General features: G+C 33.8%; 1 protein-coding gene across 1 annotated transcript in view; it reads right to left on the bottom strand.

Moving 5' to 3' along the window:
- LOC149418609 (uncharacterized) overlaps positions 1-21,892 on the bottom strand; it is a 382,608-nt gene that overhangs the window by 163,639 nt on the left and 197,077 nt on the right. Inside the window, exons 4-5 of the mRNA XM_089638872.1 lie at positions 3,725-3,838; positions 2,177-2,305 (exon numbers count right to left, since the gene is read on the bottom strand). Of these exons, the coding sequence (XP_089494998.1) occupies positions 2,177-2,305; positions 3,725-3,838 (243 nt within the window). The remainder of the gene's footprint in view (positions 1-2,176; positions 2,306-3,724; positions 3,839-21,892) is intronic.

Raw genomic sequence — 21,892 nt, 5'->3', positions numbered from 1 at the left:
TTAACACCAGTATCACAAATTCGTGACTTGGGAGTTATATTCGAATCAAACTTAACATTCACAGCGCATATAGATGATATAACTAATAAGGCTTTAAAGATTCTTGGCTTCCTTTGTAGAACCCTAACTGATTTTAAGTCATTGGATTGCATGAAAACACTCTACATTTCACTAGTTAGAAGCCAAGTGGAATATAATTCACCTATTTGGTCTCCTTTCTATAAAGTACACTCTAACAAATTAGAACGGGTTCAACACAAATTTCTTAGGTACTTAAATTTCAAGCTTAAAATTCCAATAGAAAACATTAATTATGTAAATTTGATGAATGGACTTAATTTAATTACGCTGTCTGACAGAAGAACCATTTCAGACCTAATTTTATTATACAGAGTCATGAACAACCTTATTGACAGCCCTGCCATCGTTGCTGCTATTAAACTCTATGTACCGACAAGAAATACTAGACAAAATACAACATTCTTTTGCGACACATATAAAACCAACTATCAGTCAAACTCACTTACCAATAGGATGCATGATTTGGGCAACAAGTTTGGTGGTATTATAGATATATTCCATGATTCCCTTTATAATCTTAAATTCAAATTAAACCAACACTTTGTGGAATCATACAAATTATTGTAATAGATTTAACGATTAGATATGTTATTGTAATGTTTTATATTATATTTTGTTCTTTGTTATTGTTAAATATTATGTTGTTTAAAATGTTTCTTTACGCCATATTCTTCAAAAACTACTTGTATATTTTTTTAAAATTCTTCACTTTTATAACTCTTAGTATAAATTCTAACTCGATAACTTATGTAAAACTTATTTATAATCTATGTAAAAGCCCCTATGGGCGTATAACAACAACAACAACAACAAAACAATACACTAAATTGATGAAAATCGGTAGCTAAAAAATGCCTTGAAGATACGAGTAGAGTTTATCTCATGTTTTAATATTATGTTGTCAGGAGGTCCTAAGGTACCCCCAATATCAGGAGATGCTAGAAGAGAGATACGAGAAAGGATAGAAAAAAAAACATATTCACATTTTGAAAATTCAAAATGATGTTGATAATTTGAAAATATTCAATGGTCGAAGAGAAGATAGCATTAATTAATCTAAACGTAACATGAAACAGATGAGGAGGAATAAAAAAAGGTATCTGTCGGAACCGGTTGGTTAAAGGCATTGCTCTCAGTAAAACGGAGATTCTGCGTTCATTTCCCAGTTGCGACGGTTACCTTCCTGCTATTATTTTGTGTGTCTTATTCTGTTTCATGTATTTTTAGATTTATAAATATTATATTTTTCTTCAGTGATTCTATATTTATTTATGGGTATAACCAAACTACTGACAAATTGCTTTGGCAGTTTAGCGGTGTATTATTATAAATAATAAAAAAATGAAAAAAACCTTTAAAAGTTAGTCCAATAAACAAAAAAAACTAAAAACATTGGAAATATTGAGGCTTTTAGTGACCCTGTTCCTATGCGGTCAAGTCATAAATAGCAATAACAAAAATCTTTGATGTATTAGCCCAGTTGCCAAAAATACCATGCATGCTTTGTCGTAGCGCATTCGCAAGTAGTTGGTTGTCCATAATGTGTAGTTTGTTTATAAGACCGCCGATAATTATTTTAGTTCTTAACAAAATTATACTCGTAGTCAGTTATTTAGTGATGATGGTGCATCAAAAACTGCATACAAACGACATATCAGATGAACTTGAAAATGGACTGTAAGCACTTTTAACGAAATGGTGTTTAATGGAATTGGGTGATAGTAGATGTAGGATATTGGAAGGAAAAATGACGACCAATTACTTACAACTCTGCTAAAGAGGATATATTTAGTAGAGGATATATTTAGCTCCACCGCAATACCTCGAGGTAATCCAAATAAACGAGATTATATACACCAACAACCCTCTTCCATGTTTTCCGAACCCTTATTCTAGCTGTATATCCAAAACAAAAGCACTCGAACTGTATGTTTTCCAACAATTTTCGTGCAATTATAATATGTTCCATTATTTGAATATTTTCCAGACGTGATTATGGTTAGTGAAAGGTAGGAACCGGATAAATATCGCTCCGGTAGGAACCAACCATATTCTCTTTTCAAGAACAAATAGATAGATTGATAGAAGAATTTACCTCATAGCAGGTGAGTTGTGTGGCGAGTTGCCTAATGGCACCTCTTCCTAGGGCTTCCCTCTTTCTCTGTGCGCTGAATAGTCGCAGTTCCTTCCGCTCCTCATCCGTCAAGGCGTGGCAGTATCGAACCTGGAAATCATGAAAAACATATTTGTTAAAACAGGAATAAAAATGGAATAAATATCATTTTTGAAAAATAATGAAGGTTTCTAGCATACATTCACATTGTGTAGTGGCGCGTATAGTGCAGTGGTAAGTAAAAGCACAGAAACCCACTTCACATTCATAAAAAGGTGTTTTTGTTACACAGTGTATAAATAATCTGAAAGTTAAGATTCGAGTTGGTACCAATAAAAAAAAAAATTGTCTTTTTTTTGGGCAAAACTAATTTTAGCGACTTTTTATGTCAGTTGAAATATCTTCACCATTATTATTCAGACAGTTTTCCTGTATTTTCCATAAATAAAACGACTGTATTTTTAGAATTTTGCGATTTTTTATCAAAAATGTTGTTTTTATATTAAAAACGCTGAGCAGAACCTGAAAATCGTAGATGAATTCCAACGGCTCGCAAATGTATACGCGCTATTAGATGAAATAATAAATAATTTAGATATTGGCTATGCATGGCTATTCTAAGGGTTAGTTTATTAACTAAGTGGTGTAGAACGGGAAAGCTGTAAGAAGAGATGGGGTATTTTCATAAACTATGTATATTGTTAAGAATGTTTGAAAAAGTTAATTTTTATGATTATTATTATAGTACTAAAAATACTTGTTTTTAACATTTTCATTCACAATTATTGCTTCCAAAACGCACTAAAACCGCACATTCCGAAACGGTTTCAACTGGCTACAACATTATTGTGGCGTAGAAAACTGGTAAGATGGCTGTCACCAACATTGCCCGGTCAACAGTGGACGTCAACGCTTCCATATTCACGAATAAAAACGAAAATGTCGTTTTGGTGGCATATCGAAGGTAACACATTTTAAATCTTTACAGAAAACCTGTTCGGTGCGTTAGTCTTGCGTGAAATCAGTTTATGAACTCAAATTTGAATTTTAGTGTCATTTTAAAAATTGGAACTCTCGTCAAGTATTTTGAAAAGCGATAAGTTACCTACCTATAATTTAATATTTTAACGGTAATTTATTCATTTGATAAGTGTCGCCATTGTGTGAAGAATTCAGACTATCTAGGGATTTGGGCTAGTTTATATTTACAAAATATTCGAAACACTTTTGTAAGTGATTTCTTTAAGTATAAAAAAGTATAATTAAAACAGAGAAGTTCAATATATAAATAAACAAGGAACCAGACTTATCATATACTAAATTCAATTAATCTTTAAGTTCCTTTCAACAAGACTTGTTCAATTCTTCTGCAATTCAACTTATGAAAATGGTGTGAACGTTGAATATTAAAATACACCTATAATTCCTCCTAATTAATAAGATCATTGTTAAAACTTAGTTAATATTCCACAAATGAGTACGAGGAAAACATGTTAGCGTAAGAGTAAAGCGTAACGCGACGTAACTCACCTCATTATCGTGCGGGGGGAGTTGTCGCAGTAGCTGTCTCACGCGGTGTCTCTCCCCGGCGGAGTTCACATAGGGGATCTTGTCTTCTGGGAGGGCGGAGAAATACAGGTGCACCTGAAAAGGAAACATACCAATTTAGTGTCAAGTTATATAGTTATATGCAATGTGACAACGTAATAAAAAAAATATATCTCTATAAAATAAAACCATTTTTGTTATTTGTTTTTGGGGTATTATGCCGTGTTGCGCTAACTCCTTCTTTAGCCAACGTTTCGGACAGCATTGCAGTGTCCATCATCAGGGCAGATGTCTTATTTGAGGTTGTGTTAAGATGTGAGCTTAAGTATGAGGTTGTGATACCGTGTTGCCAGCTCCAACCCTCTGAGCTAACATTAACGTATCATTTTTTAATTTAAAGTGGTTTTCTTCGTTTAGCTCTGGTGTATCCGTCAATTACCGGATACCAAGAACTATTAAGCTTAGCTCCATCGTCTCTATTAATGTTTACGGGATTTTTATGAATTTCAATGACCTCCGTAATCAGCCGTGCTCTATAAGTTTTCGGTCTCCCCAGGATTTCAGGAACAAATCCAAAGTAATGCCCGGTGTCAATCAAATGCTCGGCAATTGCCGATTTGTCAGGGTGGCCGAGTTTACAAGCTCTGAAGTGTTCCGAAATTCTTTTGGAGATAGTCCGCTCTGTCTGGCCTAATAAAATAATTAAAATAATACCATGTTGATCAATTCGCACGTGTTATGGCAATAAACCGTACCTATAGATACAGAATTTTGTTTTTAGAGCGCTCAATCAATTCCATTTGTCAAGCTAATCGTATGATTATTAGCCTGAAACACTCATCCACATTAAAAAAATCTCCTGATAAATGATACATGACGCCAACGGGACTTGAATCCATGTCCTTTCGATTTCCGGTCGACAGCTCTGACCACTGAGCTATGGCGGCTTATTGGATGAAACACTAGTATATATTGAATTATTTCGCGGATAAGAGATAAGCCGCCATAGCTCAGTGGTCAAATCGAAAGGACACGGGTTCAAGTCCCGTTGGCGTCATATATATTTTATCAGGAGATTTTTCAATGTGGATGAGTGTTTCAGGCTAATAATTATTGCTTATAAAATAATTTCTACCCTTTGTGCTATGCATAAAAAAATCTTGTCTTAAACATTAGTTTACCAAAAAAAATAATAACTAATCGTATGAAACTAATTTTACTAGTTTATCGTGGATACTTTCTGAGGCAATGGCACAATGCTGTAACTGACAGAACATTGCAACATAAAAGACAGCATTCTACCAGGACAACCTCACAATTACGTTGTTTAGCCACTACAATGCCGTTGCCGTGCACATAGGACGTTTGTTTTACAGCGTATTGGCCTCTCGTATCGGCAGCTATCCGTGCCACATGCGAGTCGAATGATGTGTCAATATGCAGTATCTCCATAAAGCAACAACATTTTAAATGAAAGGGCAACCTAACCTTTCAAAAAAAATGCTACTCTTAGTTTGCGAGAAAAATAACAAAGTGTCAAAAAAAGATTAAAATAATTTAGTAACTAGCTTTTTGGAGATACAGCATATTGTCACAACACGGAGATTTAAGGCCCCGTAGTAAGCGTTCAAAGATGCTTTCGAGGGAGATATGTAAATACGAATGTTAGAGGGAGCGTGCTAATACTAAAAAACGATAATAATTTAGCGAAAATGGTGAAAATATTTAATTTTACACGAATCGTTTTAAGTGGAGCAAAAATCTCCCGTCTAATACTTTAGTTGCATTTAAAGATACACTGTGAATTTTTACATACCTTAAACATGTTAAATAACAGAACAAAACTAGTTTTTTTTTTAAATTTTCGCAGCTTACCTTGCAATTTTTTTTTCTATCGAAGGATCTGATAGTATTAATACTCTTGCGTCTGGACGATGTAGGCCCTCTGATTGGTCAAATTTAAATTGTCTGTTTCGGTTAAATTCCGCTAACTTGAAAATTAAGACACGATTTCATACTAAAATAGGATCGCCTCATAATAATACGAGATTTCTTCAAAAGCATCGTTCCTGCTCATATAATTTTTGGATAATATCGAAGAAAATATGTTTTAGAAAGTTCATAATCCATTGGATTAATTACATTACAATGAAAATTATCCACAGTTACGTGATTATGTTTGACGTTTATAAAAAAATCACGCGTTCCTTCAATGGCCGATACGCACGGCTATAGATGGCCGACAGAGCGCACCTCTGGCGGTTTAAAAACGAACCAAATGAATGGCGCGAATATTTAAATATGCATTTTTATTTTATTTTTTTTTATTTTTTTTTATTTATTGTTTTTGTGTTTAGTTCGTAGAACTCCATTTAATTTTTTTATAAATTTAATTTAGATTAAATTTGATAATATTATTATTAAGTTCTGCAAGTGTTTTAGTTTTTTATTATTGTGACAGCTGTTTCGGCTTACAAGGCCAGTTTAAAAATGGCCTTGTAAGCCGAAACAGCTGTCACAATAATAAAAAACTAAAACACTTGCAGAACTTAATAATAATATTATCAAATTTAATCTAAATTAAATTTATAAAAAAATTTAAATATGCAGCTCACAATATTTGACTACTTACGATTAACAAGCGTTTACTAAGAAGATTTCTTCTGGAAGCTTATCACTTTGTAATGGCATTTTTCATTATTATTTATATTTTTTTTGTTTATTAATTATAACTAATTTTATATTGACATGTTTTCTAATTTTTAAAATTTCAAAATGATTTATTTGCGGTGCTTTATATATGACCTGATTTTTTTTATCGAAAGTGTGATCATTATTCAAAAGATGATTTGCAAACTCAGATTCACTATTTCCATTTAGAGCCCTGCGATATTCTTTAGTTCTGACTTCAAAGTTTATATTGGTTCTACCTTTGTAAAAGCAATTACAATCATCCCAATTGAGTTTTTAAACTCCTTATTTTTTTGTTTGAATTTTGTTATCTTTATTATTAAGAATATATTTCTTCATTGTTATTAGTGTAAAACGCCAGTTGAATACTACCAGGATTGTTTTTATATATAATTTTATAAGTATCGTTATTCACAAACAGAATTCTACGCCATTGTTTATTTCTATCTTTAGAAAGACCGTTTGAAGAGAATATGTTTAATTTTTTTATTTAGTATTTCAACTATCAATTTATTAGAATAACCGTTATTAAATGCTATTTGTCTTATGAATATATTGTTTTATGGTTATATGCTATTTGTTTTTTTCAGGTCTGAAAATACTTCACTATAAATAATTTTGAAATTTTAGAAATGAGGAAACATGTTAATATAAAAGCAGATATAATTAAAAAGAATTTTTTTATAAACTCTCTTTTAAATATTTTCCCACTCAACTGGTCTTTCCCGTCTAACGATATTGTAATTCAACCCAGCCTACTCTTACCCCTCGCCTCCCCCCTCCTTCCACTTCTTCTTTCCCAATTGCAATCTATATTTAATTTTTGACTTCGGTGCATACACAATAAAATGTAAACATTATATTTATTCATTTATTGGACAATTTGCATAGCGCCGCTTTTGTGAGATATCACCTCAGGGGCGCTATATTGTAATAATCTACCTTTATATATTTATACCCTCCCTAAACACGAGAATTTCTCAATTAGGGAGGTATTGTTACCACTAATATTATATATTATATATATTGTTTAATTATGTATTATATGTATATTGGTTAATAAATAAATAAATTATTATCACTAAAAAAAAAAAAAAAAAAGATTTTCACTCTCCTGATGATGTTGTATATTTAATCTAACTTTAAACTTTATTCGATACAGTAACAGTTGTAGGTAAAGAATTACCACCAGTTGGAGTAAAATTAACACCTTTTAATTAAACCGACTGCTAATCTCATCGCACAATTCCCCTCCTTTTATTCATAAACACAGGTACAATTAATCAATATGTAATAATCTAAGCACTGCAAGTCTCCTATGAGCTAATTATATTAGGTACCTAAGATAACAGTTAATATCAGTTGTAGACATGTAGTCAATAATAGTGTTTAATTTGAAATAATCCATCACAAATACGTAAAATTTCATTTATTCAAACAACTGTAATTCTTATTATGCGTAAATTTAGCATGTTATTATTAATTAACTCCTTCCTGTTCCGTGTTTTAACAATATATATACTCACCCTCTCTCTGTGAATGTCCTAATATCTATCTATTAAATGTAACTGTTGTTAATATCACTTAAAATGGGCGAAGCCTAAACAAGAGCCGCCCGCAGGGCCTAGCAGAAAAAAACCCGCGGAGCGGGTTTTTAACTGCTAGTTTCATATAATTACCGTTTCGGCATAACAGATGTACAGATATTATCTTAAAAAATAATATTTTTTTTGGAACTTAAAAACTTAAAGAGTTTATGAGAAAATTTTTATAAATCGGTAGTAATTTGGTATGCGAGGGCTTAACGTAATGTTGTTCAACTATTACATTTCTATTAATAATTAAATAAATCCCGAAGTTACTAATTTCCAATAATGTAATTTTCATGAAGTGGACTTATGTTAAGATTTGAAACGCAAGGGTTTCTATTTATTAGATAATATTTCTGATTGCAATGTGTGGTATCTTCTGTAAAATGTATTATTTTTCGCCAGTAGCACACCCTTGGGAAATTTTCCGTCATACAGAACGTAACGAACATACTGTGCAAAGATTTTTTTTTCATTTTTCGCCAATCAATGTTTCTAAAACGAGAAGCAGGACTTTCTCACTTAATCTGACCAAAATATTTATTTAAAATAAACCTATGAAAAATCAAGTCAAGATGGAAACTGATAATTTTTTTATCAGCAGTATCGAAACATACCATACATTTCAAGAATACCCGTTTTATAATAAAATAAAACGTTATATCATATAGATATAAAATGATTATTAAAAAAAATTGATTGCATCAGGTACGTACTTACGTACGGGTATAAGTGCACCAATGTTCATAAAAAATATTTCTACATACCACAGAAGAAAATTATATTTCTTAATATTGTGTTTTTCAAATGCAAAAAAAACACAAGAAAAGAGATATCCACAAAACACAAACGACAAATCAGAAGAGAATGTTGTACATGAATTTAGCTAGCCATATATCACAACAAAACGACCCCCTTTTTTATAGCTCCCTTAGTTACTTTGAATTTCCAGATTTCCCAAAATGAAGGATGCTATAATCCCACTGTCTCATCAAACTCCCCCGTGACTTCTGCCATAGGCCGTCGTAAATAAATGTCTATCCGGGTAGCAAAAAGGCAAGGAGGTTGGTGCGCTTCTTATTATTCGTGTTATTATCTAGAAGGGCTTTTCTGTCGCTGAGAACCGAGAACCGTCTACCTCCTCGACAAGCTGTTATCCGGGGACTCTCACAAATTATTGTATTATCTTCGCTAGCAGAAAGTTCTTCGTAGGAGTGAAATTAATATTTTAATTGATTTTTTACAAATAACATATGACAACCGGTTCCATGATAACTCAACACAGTGACAATTCAATACACTTTTAAAAAGTGATATAAAGTCATTAGAAACGATGAATTATTTTTTTAACCTAACCTAACCTAACCCAACCTACTTAACCCAGTTAGTAAAGTTTTTGTTTCATCACTTTCCATGACTTTATATAACTTTTTAAAGATGTGATGAATTATCATTATGATGATTTATCCGGTCACCATGACAACCAATCCAGCTTCTTCCTAGATATCAAAACTCTTCAATAAAAATATGGCATAAACATTTTAAACAATATGAAATTAATGTATTTGACATTTAATATCTTCATCATAAGGATGGAATATATGTTGCACGCATTGTTGCAATTATTGTATTGTTCGAGAAAATCCAGACGAAAAAGCTGTGCAATTCTTAACAAACCATTCAAGTGCTTTGCTATTTCAAATAAATACACATGTTGTACAAATCAAACATAGTCAGGTTATTAATGTATAAGGTTTAATGCTTAACTATTTTTGAGGTTATTAGTTTTAGGATAGATATAAAGTAACTATTTGCTTTATATCATAGTTAAGCGTAGGTAAATGCAAATTGCCAGACTCCGTTGACGTGAGGTTGCATGTCTGCATACAAACTAAACACCCCATGGCCACACTATTTGTTTTTGGAGAGTAACCAAATAGTTTGTCATGATAATGTATTCAGCTCACGAATCTACCTTCTGTGAATATAACATTCTATACGTGTTAGTTATATTTATATATTTTCAAAACCGATTCCTCAATTCGAGGAATTACCTAAAATTCTACGAGTTAACTGTTAAAATTTTTCAGTATGAAATGGGCATTTTTCCAAGTGCTAGTTTTAAATTTCAAAATGATGCTGTCTACATTTTAAAACTCCACTAATGACTTTCAAGTCAGATCTAATTGAAGATCTAAGCAAAAAATCGCAAACATAAAAATTCGTATATTATAAAATGAAAAAAAGCACATAGTTTTAACCGATCACTTACCAATCTGTATCGCTTGGCTCAAGCTTTGTCAGTATAAAATTATTGAGGTGAAAAACAAAGTATTCGTTTCGTTTATCATTATGTCAAACCACGAAGTGGATGCTTACTACCTATATGGGTATTTGCCATAGGTATATTTTACACATAAAATCTCCCAGTTACAGACAGACAGCTGACTTAGTTAAGTTGTTCATTATAGGTAATATAGTGAATATAAGATAGAAATTTATTGCGAAAATCTATAGAAAAATAAATTAGTGTTCTATTATAGCAGAGCTGCATTTAAATAATTTTTAGCTTAGATATTCGATAGAATTTTAGATTTCTAAATTTTCGTTACAAGATTTTGTGGATTGTTTAATAAGATTCATCTTGTTTTAACGAACATTGAGAACTTTAGGAAAATTGAGAACAGGAGATTTCATTTAAGGCCAATTTTTCGAGAGAGTTTTTTTAATGATCGATGTGAATGATGAAAAAAATGGTCGTTTTCATAACACTTTGGATAAAATCAATGTCTTCTTAGTATAAAACCTCAAATCTCAACTTTAAATCTAATAGTTAATAGGCAAAAGTGTATGTAATAAAAATATATCAATTTGCCGAACTTTTATTAACAAAAAAAAACATTAATGCCTTATATTCATGGTATAATTCTAATTCTAATCAGTGTTGACTTGGTACTCAAATAACGCCTCAATTTTCTGGACTTAACGCTTTTTTCGATTGCGTTACTTTAAGCGGCTTATTTCCGAAAGCAAATGCACGGAGGTATGCCTAACGAACACACCATAAAATAAACCATAACGTATAATAATTTGAGATTATTCTGACTGTACTAGGTTTGGTCACGCGATTCATTTGCTTTATGATATTTGAACACGCAATTTTTTTCAGAATTCAAAGGTATTTGAACCCTATGCATAACTTTACTTATATTGACTTGGAATAGAAGTAACAATCTTACTTACCGATGGGAAAATAAGTAAAAAAAAAAACTAATCTATTCGCCGATATTCACGTGTAAAGTGCACGTGGTTGCGATTTGCAACAGTCAAAAATCATGAGCAAAAAAAACAACTGGATTATTGGTTTTGTTTGATTATCTAAACTTCATATTTATATACTATATATTTTTTGCATAGTTGACAGAAACAGCGAACAAATAGATCCTAGAAAGAGATGTCACCAAAAAAGACAATTTCTAGACTCCAGAGAGGCCAGTGAAATTAAATTAATACGTTCATGAAAAAAATCCGAAGTAAAATAGAATTGACCTTAGTTAGGGCTCACAAACATGCTTATAACACCCTTTATCGGCCGCGGAAAGTTATATTTTTTTTATAAAGGGTCTTTCTTAAGGAAAGGAAGGAGATGAAGTTCTAGGATGGTAAAATAAATGAGGGCTGGGTAGGAATCTAGATATCAGTGCGACCAGGAGTGACAAAATGAATATATCCCTCCCACCTCAACGCAAGGCGATTGGTCGAGAGACCAGTTGGAAAGGTCAAAGGGTCTCCCTAAATACGGCGGCTTTTGAGTGTGATAGAGTGCTAAGTTTGAAAAATTCTATATTATTGATGTTTTTTTAAGTCCAAAACGATTTTATATTTTTGTTCGAAAATTCGATATTTTGTACGAAAATTTTCATGAAATTTCAGTTTGGCCGTGTGCCGCACGGATTTTCTGAAAATTTTTATAAATAAAACCGAATTTTTGAAAAATAGACGTTTTCGGCTACGACAACATCAAAAATACCATTTTTTTGAAATATTAGCACTCTAGTTCACCCAAAAGTCACGAGCCGCCACTGCAAAAACCAGCCTCCTCCGATCTGGCACGCCACGCAACTGTTGTGAAGGCGCTTTCTGAACACTCCTCACCAGATGAACCCGGCACTCCTGATAAATCACCAAACGTTTCGAATAACTTGGGGTAACTTATGGCAGAGATGTTGGTTATCCAATAAATGGTTCCCAGGGCGGCTGTGTTAGCTGTTTTTTTATTTATTCGCTTTTTGAAGTAGAACACTGTTGAAATATTATTTTTCCTGCAACGAATATTCATATTGGTAAATTAATTTCTCTGAAACTTTTCACAATGTGGTTATCGCATAACTACTTACTATAATCTACTTCGCATAATAGGGTAGAATATTTCCGAGAATACATTATCAAATAATTCACCGTTTACGTTTCTGTTTTGTTACAAGCGTTTTGTCGGTGCAATGTTTTACAGAACGTAATTCGTAATATGAATGAACTTTACCTAAATAAATTGACGTAATTGAGTTTCGACACGTAAATGTGCATTATTAATAACGCACACAATGCATTAAGCCTACTTTTAATAATGGGTGATATTTATTATCAGAACTATGCCGATTGCCGTGGCATTATTCAAAGGTTAAGTACTTCAAATGTATAATTGTATAGATTATTTTATAAGAAGTAATTAAATAATACAGAAAATGTTGTTTTGACATTTGAGATTGTTTTAGGGTTCGGATGGTAATGTTAAGCCTATTGTTTTTATTTTCTTTTATGTGAGGAAAATACTCTCAGCATCGACCTGGTATAAGACTTACGTTTGGAATTGAATTGGTTTTAGTCATATTTGGTGGCCAACTCTGAATAGCCAGGTAATTTCCCACCTTCTTTTTCCCCATCACCTTTCCCTATATACTAGCTTCAGCCTCATAATTACCCCAATTGGGGATATCACAGTCTTGCTGTTTCCAGAAGGTTGGGAGCATTTGAGACTTTTATAAAATTCGGTATTCACATAAAACACTGCGCCCAACAACCACTCGTAGCTGGACGGACTATGGCATCCTGTATCGGGATGTTTTGAGGTTGAGGTGACTGAGGATGGGAAGGAACTTGGATGAGGAAGGTTGTGAAGTACTGGCTATTCCGACCTGTTCACTAACACTGCTATTTCGAATGGTGGTCCTTCATCAGGGCGATTCTGAGAGTATGTACCACTTTAGAAGATGCCATTTTTTATATTTGTGAAATAACAAATAATAATTAAATATAGTACATTTGCGCAACCCTGAACTCGAACTCGTGACTTCTGGATCAGTATTTAAAGATTCTGAAATCGAGCTCGCGACTTCTAGATCAGTAGGTAAAGATCCTAAAGACTCGCATAGTGACTTCTGGATCAGTAGGTAAAGATCCTGAACTCGAACTCGTGACTTCTTGATCAGTAGGTAAAGATCCTAAAGACTCGCATAGTGACTTCTGGATCAGTAGGTAAAGATCCTAAATACTCGCATAGTGACTTCTGGATCAGTAGGTAAAGATCCTGAACTCGAACTCGTGACTTCTTGATCAGTAGGTAAAGATCCTAAAGACTCGCATAGTGACTTCTGGATCAGTAGGTAAAGATCCTGAACTCAAACTCGTGACTTCTAGATCAGTAGGTAAAGATCCTAAAGACTCGCATAGTGACTTCTGGATCAGTAGGTAAAGATCCTGAACTCGAACTCGTGACTTCTTGATCAGTAGGTAAAGATCCTAAAGACTCGCATAGTGACTTCTGGATCAGTAGGTAAAGATCCTGAACTCGAACTCGTGACTTCTTGATCAGTAGGTAAAGATCCTGAACACGAACTCGTGACTTCTTGATCAGTAGGTAAAGATCCTAAAGACTCGCATAGTGACTTCTGGATCAGTAGGTAAAGATCCTGAACTCGAACTCGTGACTTCTTGATCAGTAGGTAAAGATCCTAAAGACTCGCATAGTGACTTCTGGATCAGTAGGTAAAGATCCTGAACTCAAACTCGTGACTTCTAGATCAGTAGGTAAAGATCCTAAAGACTCGCATAGTGACTTCTGGATCAGTAGGTAAAGATCCTGAACTCGAACTCGTGACTTCTTGATCAGTAGGTAAAGATCCTAAAGACTCGCATAGTGACTTCTGGATCAGTAGGTAAAGATCCTGAACTCAAACTCGTGACTTCTAGATCAGTAGGTAAAGATCCTAAAGACTCGCATAGTGACTTCTGGATCAGTAGGTAAAGATCCTGAACTCGAACTCGTGACTTCTTGATCAGTAGGTAAAGATCCTAAAGACTCGCATAGTGACTTCTGGATCAGTAGGTAAAGATCCTGAACTCGAACTCGTGACTTCTTGATCAGTAGGTAAAGATCCTGAACACGAACTCGTGACTTCTTGATCAGTAGGTAAAGATCCTAAAGACTCGCATAGTGACTTCTGGATCAGTAGGTAAAGATCCTGAACTCGAACTCGTGACTTCTTGATCAGTAGGTAAAGATCCTAAAGACTCGCATAGTGACTTCTGGATCAGTAGGTAAAGATCCTGAACTCAAACTCGTGACTTCTAGATCAGTAGGTAAAGATCCTAAAGACTCGCATAGTGACTTCTGGATCAGTAGGTAAAGATCCTGAACTCGAACTCGTGACTTCTTGATCAGTAGGTAAAGATCCTAAAGACTCGCATAGTGACTTCTGGATCAGTAGGTAAAGATCCTGAACTCAAACTCGTGACTTCTAGATCAGTAGGTAAAGATCCTAAAGACTCGCATAGTGACTTCTGGATCAGTAGGTAAAGATCCTGAACTCGAACTCGTGACTTCTTGATCAGTAGGTAAAGATCCTAAAGACTCGCATAGTGACTTCTGGATCAGTAGGTAAAGATCCTGAACTCGAACTCGTGACTTCTTGATCAGTAGGTAAAGATCCTAAATACTCGCATAGTGACTTCTGGATCAGTAGGTAAAGATCCTGAACTCAAACTCGTGACTTCTAGATCAGTAGGTAAAGATCCTAAAGACTCGCATAGTGACTTCTGGATCAGTAGGTAAAGATCCTGAACTCAAACTCGTGACTTCTAGATCAGTAGGTAAAGATCCTGAACTCGAACTCGTGACTTCTTGATCAGTAGGTAAAGATCCTAAAGACTCGCATAGTGACTTCTGGATCAGTAGGTAAAGATCCTGAACTCGAACTCGTGACTTCTTGATCAGTAGGTAAAGATCCTAAAGACTCGCATAGTGACTTCTGGATCAGTAGGTAAAGATCCTGAACTCGAACTCGTGACTTCTTGATCAGTAGGTAAAGATCCTAAAGACTCGCATAGTGACTTCTGGATCAGTAGGTAAAGATCCTGAACTCAAACTCGTGACTTCTAGATCAGTAGGTAAAGATCCTAAAGACTCGCATAGTGACTTCTGGATCAGTAGGTAAAGATCCTGAACTCGAACTCGTGACTTCTTGATCAGTAGGTAAAGATCCTAAAGACTCGCATAGTGACTTCTGGATCAGTAGGTAAAGATCCTGAACACGAACTCGTGACTTCTTGATCAGTAGGTAAAGATCCTAAAGACTCGCATAGTGACTTCTGGATCAGTAGGTAAAGATCCTGAACTCGAACTCGTGACTTCTTGATCAGTAGGTAAAGATCCTAAAGACTCGCATAGTGACTTCTGGATCAGTAGGTAAAGATCCTGAACTCAAACTTGTGACTTCTAGATCAGTAGGTAAAGATCCTAAAGACTCGCATAGTGACTTCTGGATCAGTAGGTAAAGATCCTGAACTCGAACTCGTGACTTCTTGATCAGTAGGTAAAGATCCTAAATACTCGCATAGTGATTGCTGGATTAGTAGGTAAAGATCCTAAAGACTCGGATCGTGACTACTGGATCAGTAGGTAAAGATCCTGAACACGAACTCGTGACTTCTGGATCAGAAAGTAAAGATCCTTAAGACTCGGATCGTGACTTCTGGATCAGTAGGTAAAGATCCTAACGACTCGGATTCTTACAATAGAAAATTTAAGCGAAAACCAGTATATTTACCATAATTTTGTAAAACTTATCTAGTTTACCTCTTTTTTTATACCAAATGCTTATTTGATAATTAAAATTACTTTATACCACTGAACAGAAAAATTACTAGAATTTTTGTCTATTTCATTGAAAAAAAACCGACATCGCCAAATTACACAAGCCCTTCAGGCTGCAGCCCAATGAATTGGATGATTTTATTCTATTCAAAAAATAATTTTGTAATTTAAAAAGTTTTACATTAATTCCACCCGAACTAAGAGACAATTGAACTTATTTCAGCCACATCAGACCTATGCAAAAACCATTTAAACGGTTTATCTCTTCAATGGATATAGCGCTTTTCAAATATCTTCAAAATATCTCGGGAATTAAAAAAATTCACCGTGAAACTCACAAAGCCTTTTTCTTTTCACTCAAAGGATTTTTTTTTTGCTACACATTCCTGCAGTACTGGCAATGTTTATTAGTTGCGATAAAGTTTACTTTCCGGCAAAAGCTCCAGTCGAGCTTTAAACGCCAGGTTAAGTTCCAAGCCACATAAACGCCAGAGTTCCCATCTCAAACAGATCATTTCCTGGAAGCGCACAGACGTAGACAAGTATAATCTTTAAGAGCGTTTCTCACAGGGATCCTCCGGCACGACGGGTATCGCAGGATTCGCATTAATCCCATTTTCCTCAAAACGGGCACGCCTGCGGCGCATTTATTATTGACGGGGTTGGTGGGGAGGTATTACAGATACAAGTGAGTATAATTACGATGGTTTAAAGACAAAATAGAACATTGAAGGAAGTTGAAGAAAAAACAAACAACAAACCTAATTAATCTAACATAACCCCGTTAAACCACTAACTAAACTGGTCAGTGGCTGAGATGGCATCATGTTTGGGCCCGCCCAGACGTCGTGAGTTCGATTCCTCGGCTGGCTAATTCCTTCAATTCCTCCATCACAATATATGGTAGTAGGAGATTTTCAAATATTGTCAGGTTATTCGTAACCCTGGAAAGTTTGTATTTCTTCAAAAACAACTAACCCACCTAACCAAAGTTTTTTTATCATGTTAAGTTTTGCCTGATTACGGTAATTAATACACGTATGATATGGTGATGCGAAATAAATTATAATATGTCGCGTGTACTATTCTCTGGAATCGAAAAGGGGCGTGGCCTTAGAAGTATGATCTACACCGATTTAAAAGAAAACTGATGTCACCGATTGGTTAGTATATAAATCAGACCCTTTTAACCCTAAGGGTCATGGATCCTCGATTCTCAACGAAGTCATTCCACTCGAACAACTTTTAACGTTTGACGTATGTAATTATGTACCTTCGACGAGATTCAAGAATAAGAACGTCGACTAATGTATGTACTTTTGATGGCGATTGCGAGCGGCCTGGATTGGAGAATTGATACCCTGACAGGCAAATGAAAGTATTGATTACATTATGTAGATCAGGGGTGCTCAAACTGATTTTGAGTCGATCTTGAGAAAAATTTTCCATTTTTGATGCCTTCTTTTTTATTATTTATTAGTAGCTTGTAGCGGACTGAGTTACTGAACGGAGTGTTCTGGAACATTGCAGATAATATCAGATATACATCTCATAGCCACAGCATCTGACACAAAATTCTGGTATTTTATATCTGAAGATAAATATCCGAATCTAAGGCAAATCGCCCTTCAGTTGACGACAATGTTTGGGTCAACTTACTTGTGCGAGTCTGCATTTTCTGAAATGAAGATAATTATGTCAAAATATCGCAATCGACTAACTGACGAACAAATGTCATCGTGCTTGCGATTAGCACTCGGTAATTACGTGCCATCGTATGAAAAGTATGCTGAGGACATGCAGTGCCACGCTTCAACATCCAAATTCATTATTTAGTTAAGTTTAGAAACTAGAACTCGTTTGTTTTTTATAAGAACCAATAAACTTGCAATTTTGAATAAATATAAGTTTTTTTATTGACTTTTTAGTGCAGACCTCCACCTACCTTGACAAAAAAAATGCATATTGCGAACTAATTTCTGTCGTTCCTCCAAATTCTATGTGGATTCGTGGCCATGCAATTGTGCAACTTCCCTATATATACACTTATACCTGCGCCACGATACACCCTACCTACATAGACGACAATCCTCCATCACACATACTTGCAGCCTCTCAGAGTCGATCGATCGGAATATAATAATATTGAGGTAGATCGCCAGCAGTTCAAGTTTGAGCACCCCTGATGTAGATGATCCGGTCAAGAAAAAAATTTAATTATAATTTTTTTGGTAAACTAATATTTAAGACAAGATTTTTTATGCATAGCACAAAGGGTAACAATTATTTTTATAAGCAATAATTATTAGCCTGAAACACTCATCCACATTGAAAAATCTCCTGATAAAAGATACATGACGCCAACGGGACTTGAACCCGTGTCCTTTCGATTTCCGAAAAAAAAAATTACAATTGTCTGAATAATTTCAACCATAGTAAGATAAAATCGACCTTATTTGAGACGCCCGTACACACCTCAAAAGATGAAAGGAAAGAAAGAGAAAAAAGGGAAGAATTATTATTCGTTTCGTTAAAAACATTCGATAGAAAACCGCTGTGGCTGCTAGGAAATAATTGAGTATGTATTAACGGCACCCAAACGAAGAATTTGAAACAGAAAAGACATAAAAATTCAGTCGCATCTAGGACTTGTACACAGAAACTTTTCTTTACCAGGGATCTTTACCACTAAGCTAATTCGACATTATCGAATTACGTCATTTTAAAACTGTTTCATACTTCGACTGAGAGCTACCATTTTCTCATTTCTTCATTTTCTTATCGCATAGTCGTTAATATCGTCAATGATCAAGTATTATAATTTGGATTTTTATTCTACACGTATTAAAACATATTATGAGCATTATTTCAATATGAATTTTTTTATTGGAATTATAGACAGCCCTGATTTATTGAGCCTAATCACCTTCAACATTCCAACTATAACTACTAGATCAAAAATTCTTTTTACTTGCAACAACAATTACATGAGTGAGTCATTTAAATACTCACTTGTACCTAAATTACATGCACTTGGCAATAATATCACAGAAATTGTAGATGTGTTCAACTGCAAGGAATATAGTTACAAGAAGGCTATAGTAACATTCCTCAATAATATTAATTATTAAGTTAAGAATTATACCATTCTTCAATTTGAATTTCAAAATAACTAATAGTATATTTTTATTTCTTGATCACTGTTTCACTAAACTATTACGTATATCAAATAATTGTAAAAGCCCGTATGGGCGTAGAATATATAAATGAATAAATAATTATTGGTCTTCAAGATTTTTATTCAATCTTAGGTTTACAGGGTCTTTAATCTACCTACATAATGAATAATGTACACACTTTGTTTCATGTTATTGGAAATATATCGACGAGTTAGTATAGTTACAAATTCCATAGTTGGCATAGAGAGTATTGGTGCGATTTTGTATAAATGACATACAAATCTAGGGTGAGGAGAAATTTACTGGCAACCATCTTGTACGACACCATTTTGAAATGATTTGTTTGCAAAGTGGTAATACCATGGCTTCAAATTGTTCTTGAATAGCTCCGTTCAGTGTCTTTTTAGTTTCATAGTTTAGTCTTCATAAGGAAAGCGCACACGGAAAACAGATTAACACCATCTACCGGCGAGCGTTCGAAGTAGTTTTAATGTATTATGCATAATCGATAACCCTAGCGGCAAGTAGTGAAACTAATCGAGAAGTTATCCCGATCGGGACTAAATCTGACAATATGAAACTAAGATAAATTAACTCGCACGACATAAAAAAGCTGATCGTCCAATCGAATTCATAAGTAATCAAAGAAAAGTATGGAAAATATGTATAAACAAAACAGTTCTAGATAATTAAATAGGAAAAAAGCTGATCGTCCAATCGAATTCATAAGTAATCAAAGAAAAGTATGGAAAATATGTATAAACAAAACAGTTCTAGATAATTAAATTAGTATCGCCCTGGTAAGACAAACTTTCATATTTCACGTATCACATACAAATAAAATACATCAAAAGATCATTTAGTGTCTCAAATAAATAAATTAAAATAAACTTTGGTGGCAATTTTTATTATTTCAGAAATAAAAACGCTTTTTGGACTTTATGCTGAGGTTTTTTTTGTTTGCGGGTGTATATTAGGAATACTAATAAATAATTTTATCCGTATAAAAACTCAATCGAAGCCAAAGCCATCTTTGAACACTTAAGGTTAAACGCAACGCTCGTTGTATTCAACGTGTTCACTGATGGCGTTAATTAATTAATTTTGTTTAAATACGCTTTTGCAAGGTTTTGCTTTACAATATTAAGACAAATTATTTGTTTGCGCCCTCATATACGCAATATGAATATGAATAAATAGTTTTGTCCATATAAAAACTCAATTCTATCGAGAAAGGCATACAAATACAATATTGGATTGAATCATCGGTAAAATATTGTATTTGTGTGCCTTTCTCGAAAGAATTAAGTCTTTAAACGAACAAAACTATTGATTCATATTCATATTGCGTATATACGGGCGCAAACAAATGATTTGTCTTAATATTGTAAAGAAATACCTTGCAAAAGCGTATTTAAACAAAATTAATTAATTAACGCCATCTGTGAACACGTAGAATACAACGAGCGTTGCGTTTAACCTTAACGAGCGTCGCTATTAACCTTAAGACGAATTATTCGTTTGCGTACATAGGCAATATGAATAAATAGTTTTGTCCGTATAAAAACTCAATTCTGTTAAAAAAGGCATACAAATACAATATTGTGTCAGTGATTCAATACAATATTTTATTTGTATGCCTCTCTTGGAATAATTGAGTTTTATTCATATTGCGTGTGTAAGATCGAACAAATAATTCGTTTTAACATTTTAAAGCACAACTTGCAAAACATGTCTAAGTGAAATAATTAAATGAGCGCCATCTATGAAAGGGCACATTATGTAATCTTTTATTTTTACCCTTAAGCTCACCTCCAGAATGCTACATTAATTTCATTATTAAAAAATGTTATAAGGACTGGTTGTTAATGTTGAGAATTTGAACCATTCATTAAATTTCAAGGACTGTTTTTCTATTATTATTTCAGAGCTGTGAAGCAACTGGCCCATGTTGATATAGTAACGGAACTTCAATAGGACTTTCGCAGAACTTGGAAATTAACTTTGAAATTTGATGAATTGTTCAACTTCTCTGAAACAACCCGTAAAATCAGGTAAAATTTGAAGATTTTAACATTTAAAAAGCAAACACTTGAACATAATTTTGAACGTTCGTTCACCCCCGGGACATCTTTGATTAAGAATCCAGTTAATTAAGGAGATTGTTCCCGTTAACTATTACTTTACTCTTCCACTTCTTAACTTCTTACCGGTAAAGAAGTTATTATTTTATGAGGCAAAACGTTTAATGTAGCAGAGGGTTGATAAAGTACAAGAAAACCTCTGAGTTCTTTAGTTAGGGGAATCTCCTCGTTGAATGAGGTAATTATTATAATAGTTACAAAAGTTTGTTGTAAATTTAATGCTGAAAAGAATAAAGGATTTTAAGATTTAGGCTAGAATTATGTGAATTTTAGTCGTTTCTGTCATAACAGAATGATTAAATATTATTTTGAAATTAATAATCCGTTTTTTATAACTCGATTACTAATTAAATATGTGGTGACGGTCTTGATGATCGGAGAGCAAGGCTCTCGAATTG

Source organism: Hesperophylax consimilis, chromosome 13, assembly GCF_061612785.1.
Source record: "Hesperophylax consimilis isolate HC1 chromosome 13, BYU_Hcon_1.0, whole genome shotgun sequence".
NCBI classification, from domain to species: Eukaryota; Metazoa; Arthropoda; class Insecta; order Trichoptera; family Limnephilidae; genus Hesperophylax; species Hesperophylax consimilis.
This window is presented reverse-complemented; position numbering and strand designations above follow the sequence as displayed.